The following is a 14,282-nucleotide window of genomic DNA, read 5'->3' on the forward strand; positions in this document are numbered from 1 at the left end:
GTACAGGCGGGGTCGCTGGTGCATCCCGTCCTCTTACACAAAATGTACCCGGAGTAGCACGATATCAAGTGCTCGTTCTGCAAGAGCGAGGAAAGCACCCTGGCACACGTCATAGCCGAGTTCACTAACCTCAAGAACCCCCCACCACCCCTTCCCCCAAACTTCCCCAACCGCAATCCCCGAGAGCGATGGGAGACCTTGTTGCCCAGCCCCGACCTGACGACCCAACTCGCGCTGGCAGTCAGGGGCCAGGAGCTGCTGGATGCATATGGGACCCGCGAAGAAGGTTCCACCCCATCTGGTGCCTGCGTGCACGAACCACTTAATCGGCTCGATTAAAGTTGATTCTCTCTCTCTCTCGACATAGAAAGACTCTCGCAAGATGGCGGCGGTGTCCAGAAACTTTTGTGAGACTCGCAGATGATGGTGCAAAGTGGCGGCGAGCAAAAAGGGACTCGACCTCGCACCAAAAGGAACCCGTGTCATTCGCCACTTCACTACTGGAGGAAAGGGCTCCTTCGGTGTAGGAAGACGCTCGACCCACAAAAAACGTAGCGCGTCCCTGTCCTGTTCCCGAACAATCATCTGGAGGTAGGCCTTATCTGCGACCATGACCACGGCATAGCACCTGAATTTCAGAATAAGCCTTAGCAGGTCCGTATCCAACTTGGGCCCCTTACAGAGGATGCTGTTCAGCGAAGGCTACTCCGAAACATGTGACGAGGCATCGAAAACTACCCTCAGCTTGGTTGTGACGGCGTCCCGACGAACCACACCATGATGCGTCATGTATTACCTGGTTGTCGAGCGTTGGTCGCCGTCATGCTCGGGAACTCGTTCGGCATGGCCGTCGTTGAAATACGTCCGGATTGCGTTGTCGTACTGGGACAGCAGCTCAGGCTGACCACGAAAGCGCCGCATCTGCACACGCAACCGCTGTTCTGCGAGTCTATAGTTGTCAGGGCTGGCGTCCAGCCCTGGCTCCTGGATCATGAGTTGAACCTCGTACCGCGCGCCATTCTTCCGCACGTCACTCTCGAATTGCTCTACGGCCGCGTGGTCCAGCACTGACGCATCAGGTCTTTCTTTCATCCCGATAGCATCCAGTCGCCACAGTGACGATAACTCGTTATCTGCCGCTGCGTCATCCAGTGAGGGCTCCATGAGGGCCAGGTATAAAGCACTAGATAATCCCGAAGTACCGCCAGTTACGTCGGAATGTGCACCCTGGAGAGTCCAGCCGAACAGTGTTTCGACGGCGGTCAGGTGCGGAGTCAGCCGTGAAATGTTCCCCGAGGTAACTTGCCAGTAGAAATCTGACCGAATTAGGATGCTGATGTGATCGTCCATGTAAGCCGAAGCGGGCGAAGTGTCAGCGGCGAAAAGACCATGGTCATGTATTAGTCTAAGCGTGTCATCGGTGATTGGGGGACTCGTAACGACGCAGATACTTGGGACCTCCAGGGCGTCGATGGCCACCTGCTTGCCGTTGTTCTGGCTGGCCACCGTGACTGACACGCGAGGATACTTCTCTGCTGCTGCATGGTGGCTCTTGCCGAATGTGACCAGCTTGAGGTCCTCAACGTCTTCAACGGGGCAGCCCAGAGCGCGCGAAACGCCCCGCCGAACGAACATCCGCTGGCTGCCCGTGTCTAGCAGAACCCTCACCAGAAGCTTACCGTTGGGACCCGTCGCCCATGCGCGGCAAGTCTGCAGGTAGACTGGAGTGGGCCGTGTGGTTCTAGTTGACGCTGTAACCCCCGACGATGCCGCGTGGGACGGTTTGGGCACTTTGGGCGGGCCCCCTTGACCAGCCGAGTGGGCAGACCTGGTAGCGTGCGCGGAACCTGGCTGAGCCACGTCGCACAGTGACGTTAGATGCCGGCGTGAACAGCGGCTACAGGACAACGTTCTAGCAGTCTGGCAAGCACGTGCAACGTGATTCTGCTTGCCGCACCGGAAGCAATGTCTTCCTGCTTGCAGTCGCCGTCGCTTCTCCTCTGGTGGCACATTCGCGGTGCATCGCGCGATCCATGGCCTCGCCCGTCACAAAGGGGGCAACAGTCACGACGAGAAGGTGGTGATGACTCCGCATATAGCACTGTGGCTGACGGTTGAGAAAACTCATGCGGCGTCGGCCGGGGAGCTGGAGGGCGTCGAACCTGAGGACCGGTGCTGTCCATGTGCGCTTCTTCCCGAATTTCCACCTGAATACGGAGAAAATCCAAGATCTCCTGAACTTGCTTCGCATCACCGGTCGCCTCATTCGCGGTTGATTCCTTCATCCGTTGCCGGTAAAGAAGAGCGATGTCATGCGGCAACGCCTTCAGCAGGACCCGGTGGATTATGACGGCGTCCCGGTCGGGCGCGATGCCTGGTGCCTCCAAAGCGTTTAGGCGAAAGCCGATGTCGTCGTGCAAGCGCCGCAGCACCGCGACGTCCGCAGACGTCTTCACCGGAGTTATGTCGAGGAGGGCATCGACATGATCCGCCATCAATACGTCTCTGCGGCCAAAACGGTCTTTAAGGATCTTGATCGCAGCGTCGTATCCATCCTCCGCAAGCCTGATGCCCTCAATTACGGTCTTAGCGGGGCCGGTCATGTACGAGCGGAGGTACTTGAACTCTTAGATTTTCGTCAAGTGTTGGTTTGCATGGATGGTGGCGTCGAATTTTTCTCAGACTCCCTGCCAATCGCGACGGTCCTCAGAGAACGGTGCAATCTGCAGCTTGGGGAGGGTGACGCGGGGAACTGGCACGGCGGGAGGAGCCGTGGATTCGCTCACCCTTCGATCTTGCGTATGTAGCGTAGCTCGAGGGACCGGAGGCGGCAGAAGGCGATGATCGGGCGGTGTGCACGTGGGCCCGAATTTCGCAAAGGCTGTGCTCGTAGTCCCATGCTGTGGCGTAGTCCGCCTGAAAGGCCTCGTCCCAGAGTTGAGCCTGGATCTTGGCGTCCAGGGCGCGCAGCTCTGTCTGCTTCTCAGTAAGTAGGGTGACGTAGCCCTGAATTCGGGTCTCGGGGGCAGCGGGATCCTCGAGGAGAGCGTCAAGCGCGGTGATCGCCTTCGTGACGGCGGCGCACAGGCACCTCTGAACTCGGCGTTCGTGCTCCATGAAGGAAGGAACCTGGGCGGGTTTTCGGCACCAGCGTGTGGCGGATCAAGCAAGGAAAGCAGGACCCAGACGTCCGGTTCTCGTGGTGGTCACGAAACACTCAAGCTCGAGCACGCGAGCGCGGCCGATCTTCTTCTTCTGATCGTGCCACGCCCCTGTTTTCGCTTGTCTCAACCGCCCATTCCACCTTTATTTTCTACACTCCTGTCAGAGTTGACGCCAGACGTGGCATTGTTCTAAGGGGAGGATTTCGTCCGCCTGAGGATAGATCCGGCGGGAGAGGGGGTAATAGGCAGTGATATCATGAAGACCGATCAAACGGTCCCACGCGGACCGGGCTCCGCGTTAGGGATACGAGCTCGGCCCTGCCCGGATAGTAAATCCTCGGGCTAGGTCATAAGCCGCCTTGTTTCCCTCGAGCCCAGAATGCGCGAGGGTCCAGAACCGTTGTACTGGGGATTGCGGAGGGTTCCCAAAATTTTGAGGGCCGTTGGTGATATGCATACAGCGGCAAAAATTTTGGAGAGCGGTTTTAGAATCTGCAATGATTGTTGCGGGTGAAGGGGGGGGGAGGGAAGAAGTGAAAGGGCGAGCGCTGTCGCCGCCTCCTTCGCCGGTTCTGAAATGGGCGTCCGGACTGTAACAGAATACAGCATGCGGGTAAAGGGGTAATTTTGAATGGTGAGTGCGGTGAAAGCCACGTGGTGTCTGTACTCTTCTGCATCGACGTACACGACTAGTTGGTTATTTTTGTAGTTGTGCAGGCCGTGGGCTCGTTGATTCCTGCGCTTCGGAGTGGTACGTGGGCTGGAGATTGTGGAGAAGTCGTTCGGCTACAATATGAGAATGAATACTTGAGGGAATTGACACGTCGTGATATGGCGTATGGTATCCTATTGTAGCTTTTTTTAGTATGCGCGAGCGAGGCGTTCATATTGTCCCATTAGGTAGGCCTCACCTAGTTCGCTGGCGTTGCTGTAAAGGCCTAACCCTTCTAGTTTAGGCAGTGGACATGCCGGGGGGAAGACGTAGTACTGCCTTCTAGGCGCATCTAACATGGACATCTATTTTGTTGGTTTCAGCAGCTTTTAGTTTAAGGTAGGCGATAGAGTAAATTATTCTGTTGAAGAAAAAGGAGTGGAGTAGGGCAACTCTGTTCTGCACAGTCAGACCTGAGTTCTTACTAGTGGCCCTTTTGATCATACCAATGGTTTGGTTTACGTGCCAGTGTATTGTTTGGAGAAATTTGGGATTCATTCTAGTGGATTGTGTGTGCAGCCCTAGGCCTTTGAGTGACGGGACCTCTGGGATCTCTCTACCTTCAATGTGGCCTTTGATGCTGGATGGGAGTCGTTTTTTTCTGGTTCGCGCGAAGGACAAGTAGCTCAGACTTCGCCAGAGATCAGGACAAATCCCCTTTTCTGGCCTCCTCCACCACCACTTCTATATCCTTTTGCAGTGTTTCTTCAATGTGGTCATCCCTCCCCCGGTTATCCAGGGAGTGATATCGTTTGCGTAGATGCTGTGGTAGATGTTGGGGATCCATGCTAATTTTTTAAAGATGTCAATGAGTACAAGATTAAAGAGTACCGGTGACAGTACGGCTCCTTGTGGGGTACCACGACTGCCTAGCGGTATGTGTCTGAAACAAGGCTGCCTAGATGCATGTCGGCTGTCCGGTTTGACGAGAAGTCCCTAAAGTAATTGTAGGTTCTCGCACCCGGATTCACCGAATCCATCCGCAACATTATGGTCTCGTGCGAGACGTTGCCAAAGGCTTTTGTCAGGTTCAGGGCCAGCAGCACCGCTGGGTATAGGCCGATGGGGGTTTGATAATTTATTCTGATAGCTGTATAAGTATAACTTAATTTGAGAGACCAGGTCTGAAGCCAATCATTGTGTGCCGTTTATTAAGTTTGTGAGCCGGGCTACGATTACATGCTCCAGGTGGATGAAATACTCCCCTCTGGCGCGCCATGCTCTCATGGAGCTACCTGACGCCTGCGTCCATTTTGAGGCAGGCAATAGGCAAGCATACCGCCAACCAGGATTGGGAGACTACCCTCTCATTTTTTCTTCAGTCTCGTGTTTCTCAATCGACGAGTCGAGTCACTTCGGGTGGCAGAGAACAGCGTCTACCCTTCCTTGAACTATATTCACTTTCATTGGTGTACGTTCATTGTCGCGTTATTACCAAATTTGTAACTGACCCCGTTTGTTGTTCTACTGTTGAATACTATGTTTCCTCTTACGTACATTGAATAATTATTTATAAAGAAAGTTATCATGACAGAAAAAGCAGCCGTTGCATCGGGGTAGAACACTCGTTTCGCACCACAGAGGCCCCAGGTTCGATTCCAACCCAAAGCGGAAATAAGTCAGTACTTTTTTCAAAGCCATCCTTTATTTGTTCACAGTAGCATCTCGCGAAATTTTGCCGTCATTTATTGTTTTTAAACTGTTCTTTACGCTAAGAGCATCACCCGTGTTCGGTACCATTACGCCTCTACCGTCGCCTTATTTTTGCTTAATTTAGTCTAAAATGATTTCGCAAGACCGCGCTACATGTTCTGGCACAGGGATTAATTTATTTGGGGCTTACTGGTTCGATAAACACGTGTGAATAGATGTAGAGTCCTTGTCAAGTATTCTTGGCCCATGCCGAAAGTTTGCAGGTGACAAATATTTCAGTAAAAAGGTTTAGCTCGTTTGAGATTTAAATGTTTTATGTCAGAAAGGTAGAAAAACCACTTTGCCCTCTTGCTCACATAAATTATTTCGGCTGCACTTGAACGTTGAGCGTTCATTTTAATTAGTTGTAGCCCAACTACATCTTCTACGACCACTAAACGTTTGATAAAAACTGTACTAGGCAGGACCCTATGGGAATTGCGTTGGTACCTTATGGACTGCATCATTCGTTTAAGCGTGGTAGGCAACGCCCCTACTACTGCGCGGGTAACATTGTCAAAGAAGCGCTGGCACCCCTTATATTAAATAGTGGTAACTGTAACCGTGATTGTGTATGGCAGCAAACTGGCTTGCTGTTATCAGGAAATCTTCTCTCTAACATTGTCAAAGAAGCGCTGGCCCCCCTTATCCTGCACGTATGGGCACAGAGCAATCGCAATATGACCTTCCAATTACAAAAGGCCATAAAAAGGGAACGAAGTGGTGAAAAGCCTTAAAGGAAAAAAAATCCCCGCACTTGCACTCTGCTACGCGGTCTTGATGAGGTAAACACCTAGGCCAAGCCAAAGCGCGGGCGAGGATTGCTGCGTCCGCTGCGTGTTGGCCTTCTTGCAACGTCTCCCATGTGAGCGGCTCCAGAGCGACCATCCCAGCCAAGGCCGCGCCAAGCCGGGCACACGGATACGGGCTCGCTCCAGGCGAAGCGGGGACCTTAACAAAGAGAAATGGCGTGCGGGCCTGCCGCGAACGAAGAAGACCACCGGCCGGCCGCAACGGCAGACGCAGTCGCTGCCGCACAGCCCTTGTCGTTTCGCAGGCCTCGTTTTCGTTTAAGAAAATAGGCTTTCTCCCGCGGCTGTAAAGACGCGCAGGCTCTCAGCGGTGGTCACGATAGGATTTGCTTTAACAGCCGCCGCCAGGAAGGCCGTGATATGTGCGTGGGCGTGTTTAGCGACTATTTACGGAAGCAAAGTGAAGGGCCCCTTGGGTGAACGGCGTCGCTGGACGTAAGATTTTTGCTTTATACTTAGCGGTCAAAGCAATCGCGAGATGGACATTAAAGCTCCTGTGACCGGTTTCTTGTTTTTCGGGCAAACACTTGCGGTAAAGAGACACGCCCACGATGAGCGTACGTTGTGTAGTAGTCTTCCCTTATTACAGCACGAAGAGACATCAGGATGTTTCTTTACTCTGGCCAATTTCGCAACTCAATAAACACAAAATAAAGAGAAAGGCGTTATCTTTTCTACTGCCCGGGGTAGCCGTTTAACTGAGGGAAAGAAAAGGAAAAGAGAAACTGCCAGGATCTGCAGCGGAAGCTGCCAAGATGAGCGGCGCTGCAGCCTTGGCCCAGGCTCCGTTTCCAACTTCCTGCTTTTAGTAAATACTTCGCGCATGTTTTGCATGGGAAAAATTTCCTTCGCATTTTCTTGGGGAATGTTTAGTTGCATCCCGTTGACACAGAAGAACAGGAAAGTCGAAAAGAAGGCGCGAAGAAGATAATTCGAAGAATAATGCTACGTACACTATGGCAATCCCCCAATAAATAATTTTGGCCCCAATTTCCACCTCTCTAAGAAAAAAAGTTATCCAGAAAAAGGTCGATGTAAGGCCATGGGCAAAATCGTCGACAATAAGTCCCTGCAGCCTTTGACATAGGTTACAAAATGCGCAAAAAAGTGAGAACGCCACAAGTAAACGTAAAGTGATAATTCATAGATGTGAGCTTGCTAACATAGCCGCGTAGAGAAAACGAAATGTGTTGCGTCCAAAGTAAATGAAGTTTATGGAAGAAGAACAAATTTTGGGATAAGAAGTTGCTGAAAAACAAAGCGTCGCACTGCTTGCCCTGGAGGGAAACCAGTTAAAGTAACCCACCCGCTAATGTCATGTTTCATAGGCCTGCCCATCACGAGTGAACTACAAAACTGCAGCAAAGGCTTTCAGCAGCTTGGATTACATTTATTTACGTGCTTTTACTTAAGGCGCAGAGATTGCGCGGAATAAATGTTTGAAAATAAGAAGCAAAGAGCATGTTTCAATGCGGCGTGGCGATAGTGAGCACTGGAGCCGTACGCCACCAGTCAGAGGCCAAGATGCGCTGTACAGCGCACAGTGTGGACTTTTATGGCTCGCCAACTCACGTGCACTTGCGTAGCCAGAAAGTCCACCCGTCTTATGGTTTTCACCCGCAAAAAGATAAGCGCAAATGTATTTAGAATAGCTGAGTCTCCTTGAAAGCTTTCTCCGTCACAAACTATAGCATTTAAACGCAGAATATTTTTGGCCCTGTTGAACAGGCTCTTCAGTTTATTTATATGGTGAGAAGGACGCCAAAATATTAGTTTACTCCCCAAAAACTACCCAATCTTTCTATCTTCAGGGCTGCACCGTGCATCTTCAACTCTTTTTATGAGAGTCACATGAAGGTTTATTTTATTTGCTTGCTTTTCTTGTTGCGCGGCTTTCTATTGTGTCAGAATTTAGCAAGGAAAATACAACATACGGAAAGGGGACGTTTACATTGTTTCGTCACCAGGACCCTGCGTGTGTAATTGGACGCTCGAATTTTGGCGCGTCTTCGCAGCAAACACGATACTCCCTTTTGCTCCTCCAGATGTCGCGACAGCCGCGTGCGCCAGGCTACCGCGGGAAGCGAGCATTCTTTTCTCGGCGTTACCAAGCTCTCGCTAAAGAAACAAAGCGATTAGGTGAGAACAAAGGTTTTAACTAAACATTCAATGGGGTTCATTAACGGGCAAGCAAAGAATTAAAAAAAAGTATCAGCAGTTACTGCCTTTTGAAGCCCGAACAAGCGGGTTCAGGACATGGGCGTATATGCTCTGTTGAAAACTCTTTTTTGAGCTTAATGATGTGAGAGTGGCATCTCATTCGAGGCGACCTTGGCACGACCCTATTGTCTAAGCCCTGGATAGTAAACGTTTCTGGACATCCAACCCAGCACTGGTCATCAGGTTCTTCCACAGCTCAGGGTGTGGAAAGGTAGTGGATAAAGGTGAGAACGCTAGGTTATGTGCGCACCCCAATGTCATATGTGTGAGGTTACGTTGGTTAGGGTAGAATTTACGTTTGGCAGGGTATACTGGGTGGGTTAAACAAAGGGGAAGGAGTATAAAGTATCATATATTACAGAAAAGGTAACGAACACAGGACCACGTTGAATCGGTGGATGCTGTGGCGTATGCAGGGAGGGTAACTTTGTTATTGAAGGTCATCTTGAAAAAGAATTCTCTCGTTGGGCTTTGGTCTTCGGCACTTGGGTACCACAGGTGCGCAGCCAATAGGGCCCCACAGATTACACGGGCTGCACATGCGGCCGCCATTTTTGTAGCAGTTGCCTTTAGTGTCACATGAACATATTTGCCCCATTGAGACCCTACACTCGAAATCCATGCCATCGTCCAGCTTCGCCTTAAAGGGACGCTAAAGGCTGAATGAAAGTTTGTTTTAGGCGAAAGATACGTTTCGTGGATCTCTTGAGTTTTGTTCGACGAGCAACGATGGGTAATTGCTCAGAAATAAGTAAACAGAGCTTGCATTTCTCTCCCGCATTTTCCTTTCATTTTTTCGTGACGTAGCCATTGCGTCACAAAGGAGGAGCGGGAAACCAGTGGTCTAGGTGCTCTTACGCTGGCAGCGGTAGCTTTTACGCCTTCAAGTCATGAGCGACACCGACGAAGTTTGTCTGACCGAGGAGACTGGCGTGGCCTTTTATGATTTTTCGCCGAAGGAATGAAAAATGCGTTTGAATGCTCGAGCGGCCGGCGTGCCCTTTTATATCAGTCTCCCAGACCCCATCGTGCCGGCTGCGAACGAAGCCTCTGCTGAAGCCATGGAGGAAGGCTGAAGCGACAAAGGGCCGTTTCGAATATCAAGTGAGGCTTCCCGGTTAGCATGATTCAGAAGGGGTGTTGGGTTCAGGCGGGCGCCTTCACCTCACCTCGTCTGGCGATCACAGCCGCCTCGTGTTATCTTCACTCGCGCGGTGCTAGCGTGAAATAAACACTTTCACCAGGACCGCTGTGTCGAGTAGTCGTCGTTTCCCGCCCTCCCCCTGGCCCAAACATAACAAGGGCAGAGCGATGCACGCTTTATGGATTATCAGCACAGGTAAACGGCAAACGGCAGAGCACAAAGTCGGATCAGTCAACTACTAGCACTAAGTACTGTTACCAAGGTAAATATAAATGGTAGCGAAGGTTCGGGCAAAAAGCGGTTCAGAACCTATTGCCAGCGACATCAGCATGGGGGCTTATGGGAGTGGCGATTGAAGCGCGACTAGGTGAGGAGGGAACAAACACTAGTAACAAAAAACCAAGTTTTGTTCAACAATAAAACAACAATTATATTTTACGAACTATATTTATTTCTGAATCACATTTATTTAGGCACAGTGTATAAATAATTTATGAAACTGCCGTTCATTCTCAAAAACCTTTTTTGTAGCGCCCTCTGAAGAATGGCACATGTCATTGCTTTGTGATGCAGTCCTTGTAGTGATCGGAAAGGCGCTCCTAAAGTTCGTCTGCTAGGAAACGCCCCTCGCGTGTTTTGGTGGTGCGCATTTGCATTCGTTTTTCCTTGGTAATTTGGTGTGCACTTAATTTTTGCTGTGCGTGGAGTTGCGAGGTGCGTTGTATCGTCGGTGAACACGTGTAGTACTGTGCCCGGCAGGCACGGTGAACTACGGGACGATGCTGCCAACGGTTGGAGCGGAGCGCTTTCGTCGGTACCTGCAGAAACGATGTGCTGTACAAGTTGCAACAGCAACTCCCGTCCACCTGGCGTTTTACTGCACCATTTTCCTCTCATTTCCACAGGTAACGCGAAACTATTGTACTGTTAATATGTGCACGGGGGTTGTGTAAGGGGACGTGGTGGTGCTTCGAAAAAAATGGGTCTAAAGCTTTGTTATGTCACAGTTATCTCTTGATTTCACCTCAGGCTGGCTCAGAGCAAGTTGTGTCAATTATTCTAGGACTTCTCGGCGTAGTACCACTCGAATTTAAACGAGTCGCTTTAATTGTCTATCTCAGTGTCTTCTCTATTGCATTACAACGCTTGTAGTGCTCGTTGCTTCCCTAACTTGTATGGGCAAGCATTATTTCCATCGCAGTACTGTGTTGTGCTGCTCCGTGCGGCGCTGCTGCCAGATCTTTCCTGCTATGTGCTTTTACATACTGCCATCGCTTTCGTTTGCATTGATCCATTTTTCCTCTTTTTACTTATCTGTTGCGACACTTGCCTAATAATGCAACCAGGAAATTGCAGGCGTGAATGCTGAGTGAACTTCTGTAGAAACCCTTGTCTACTTGATAAGACGCCGGGACAGCTGCAGTGTGCTCGCTGCACTTTCATGAATCGGCATTCCTGCGGCCCGGTTTTCTACGTCAAGATGCAGTGCCTAGTTCTTTTCTCTTGTTTCGAAGTAGTTCTGCTGTTGACGCTTTCATTGCTCATAATGGTATGTGTTACGGGTAAAGTCAATTTTTCGGCGCGTAAGGAAAATCATAATGCATGTAGTGCCCACGAACATTTTGTACTTATTGTATACGTGCTCATTTTGTGCAGTGTGGTAAATTTGTTTTATGTTCATCCTGGAATAAAATTCAAATGCCTTGATTATAGCATGTTTTTGCGTTTTTTCTTCTCTTAGAACAGAAGTACACAAACTGAGCAAGCATTATACCTTGATCTATACTTAAGGCACGCACGCCTACCTGCGTATGTGCGACGCAATTAAACTTAGCAGTGGCGTTGGTAGAAATTGGTATCGGGGTAAGGAGTGGGCACGTTTTATATAAAAGGGGGGCCGGGGAGAGTGGTCAAGTGTCATTTTGGGCTTTGTATCCCAAGGCAGAAAAAAAAATTCCGGTCATGGAGGGGGGGGGGGGGGGGGGAGTTTGCCACCCGCTGCAATCAAAATAAACAACTGATTGCTTTTATACAGCAGTGGAAGGCATGATTACAGAATAAAGGTTCAGAGAAGATGCAAGATGCTTTTATAAACACCGAGGCGAATAATACGACAGTATGCTAAAGTGCGTTTCTCTAGTCACGAGTATAAGCTGGCGTTGACTTGAAGCACACACGCCAAGTGCTCGCCAACTTGCGTCAGATGGCAATGACATGAGCCTTCAGCGATCAGAGGCCTGCTAAGGCTATTTTGAAGTCAAATTTTCCCGCTAATGCCACCAAAATGACGTCACTTTCTGACCGGATCTTGCGTCACATCCTGTTTATTTTTTGTTCCGCCGGAAGTGTTCCCTCCTCACACAGATGGCGCTAAGCCCCATGAGCAGCTTAAGAGCCGCCATTTTCTGAACGTATGGGCTTCTATGGAAGCTTCGCTACCAGTTATATTTACCTTGCTGTTACATTTAACAGGCGATAAGGTTCGAACCGGGCGCAGGCACTCTTTACCGGCAGCACATTCCGCGCGCAAAGAACGAGAGATGGAAAGCTTGCAGTGCATCTTTTTTTTCCGCTTCTAATGAAGGGACTTTGCCGCTTCCTGCCGGGGATATTGCTGGCAGAATCTCGGGCGATCATCGTTGTGGGTTATTAGAGAGTTTTAGCTGACCGTTTCTGACGGTCCGCTCCGCTCCGATGACAAGCGGGAGCGCCATTGCGCATGCGTGGCACGCTAGCGCGCTACCGCCGATACCGGAGCGGGGCCCCGAGGAGCGGACCCTCGCGGCAGCTTATACGCTACCGTGCGGAATAACAACATGGCTGCCCCCGCGATGCGAGCGCGCTACGGCGAACTTCGTTTCTTTAGTTCAAACACGACCGACGAAGCCGCGAAAGCGCTTCCGAATAGGCAATGGTGCTACACACCTCAAAGATCTTTAGAAGGGAAGCGAAAACCGTCGACCGAAGCGCGGGGCTGCTTCTATGCAGCGCCGAGAAAGACAGCCTTGGCTTGGCTATTCCAATGTTTATCGGCTTGTTTATTGATATTTAGAAAAATTATATAATGTCAGCGACTACATTATACAAAAATGGTGGAATGAGGCCAAGAAACACGGTATTTTGCGTTGTTTGTGCGACCAAATACAAATTCTTGTTTCCTTTAGGATGAAGTTTCGGTTTACACGCGTGCGCGAAACGACCAGTCACGCGAATCATTCCCCGTCGAGGGAGATACAGTTATCGCTTAGCTCAGTGGTTCTCAAATGGGGTTCCGCGGACCCCAGAGTGTCCGCGAGAGCATTTCAGGGGTCCGCGAAGCTTCCCTCAAAACGTTTCCCCCGCCATTTTTTTCTCGATTTTGCCAGCATTTCCTTGCAATGCAAAAAGCTGACTCCGCCGCATTACTTGTACGTTTAGCTTCTCCGCGTAGCACATATTTTAACATCTGATTTGTGCACAACACGCCAGCTATGAGAAGACAAAAAAAAATACAGACCCACAAAAGGCAGCGTGTGGGTGTCTAGAGGACTTATAGATTCCAGTACAACTTGTTTGACATTATGGACCCGTTCAACATACGCTCCATCGTGGGGTCCCCCATCCCTTCCGCAAGCCCGAAAGGGGTCCCCGGGGGAGTCATGGCTGAGAACCACTGGCTTAGCTAAAAGACTTTCGGCTGCTGACGCTCCGGTTGTGCTGGGCGGCACATCGGGAGCATAGCGGAGCGTCAAAAACGGTTAGACTTCGCTAATTGCTCCCCAATGCTTTTCGAAAACGAAACTGAAAGCAGGATGGCTGTCTGAATAGTGAGAATTGTCTCCCAATTGTAGTCTGTGTTATTAATGCGTAGCATTCTTTGCCGAGTACCCCCACAGCCATGACCGTGTAATGCCCTGCATTCCCATAAAAATGGAGATTTCACGGAAGTCCTACCTGTAATCGATTTAATAGCGTAAATGGACATAATTCGTGGAACAGAAAAATCAAAATAGAAAATAATACGAAAAATGGCGAACCGTGTAACGCCCTGAATTTCCGCAAAAATGCATCTTGGTTGAAGTCCTGCCTGTTATCGCTGTAGTAAAGTAAATGGATGTAATTGGTCGAACAGAATTTTGAAGAAGCGCAAAAAATAAAAAGAACAATTTGGCGAAATGTGGAGAACCGTGTAACACCCTACATTTCCACGAAAATGCAGATTTGGCGGAAGTTCTACCTGTAATAATTTTAATAGCCCCAATAAAGATAATTCGTCCAACAGAATTTCGAAATATCAACAAATAAGAAAAATAGAAAAAAATAGGGAAAAGTGGCAAAATCTGTAACATTTCCGCAAACACACAGATTTGGCGCAAGTTCCACCGGAAATCGTTATAGTGACTTAAACAGAGATAATTGGTCAAATAGAATTGAGAAAAAGACAAAAATGTGGCTGCATATAACTCACACTCTAGACCAGCGGCATACGAATTCTACGCATTAGTACACAATTATCTGACCTTCTGCAGATTTATAAATAAGATGAGCTGAGGGAAAGC

The 14,282-nt window shown here is 49.7% G+C and overlaps 1 protein-coding gene across 1 annotated transcript; it reads right to left on the bottom strand.

Moving 5' to 3' along the window:
- Window positions 1–792: 792 nt before the first annotated feature.
- LOC144168409 (uncharacterized) lies at window positions 793–2,603 on the bottom strand. Its single transcript, XM_077697404.1, has 2 exons — window positions 2,163–2,603; window positions 793–1,851 (listed from the first exon to the last, which is right to left on the bottom strand). Exons 1-2 carry the CDS (start codon window positions 2,601–2,603, stop codon window positions 793–795), a joined length of 1,500 nt encoding a protein of 499 aa, XP_077553530.1.
- Window positions 2,604–14,282: the final 11,679 nt, after the last annotated feature.

This window comes from Haemaphysalis longicornis, unplaced genomic scaffold (genome assembly GCF_048455015.1).
Source record: "Haemaphysalis longicornis isolate Haplotype H1 unplaced genomic scaffold, Haemaphysalis longicornis Haplotype H1 scaffold_2, whole genome shotgun sequence".
NCBI lineage: Eukaryota > Metazoa > Arthropoda > Arachnida > Ixodida > Ixodidae > Haemaphysalis > Haemaphysalis longicornis.

Coding starts and splice junctions, on each gene's coding strand:
- LOC144168409 (XM_077697404.1), bottom strand. CDS start 2,603: ATGACCGGCCCCGCTAAGACCGTAATTGAGGGCATCAGGCTTGCGGAG. Junction 1,852..2,162: donor TGGACAGCACCGGTCCTCAG/GTTCGACGCCCT, acceptor GACGTGGCTCAG/CCAGGTTCCGCGCACGCTAC.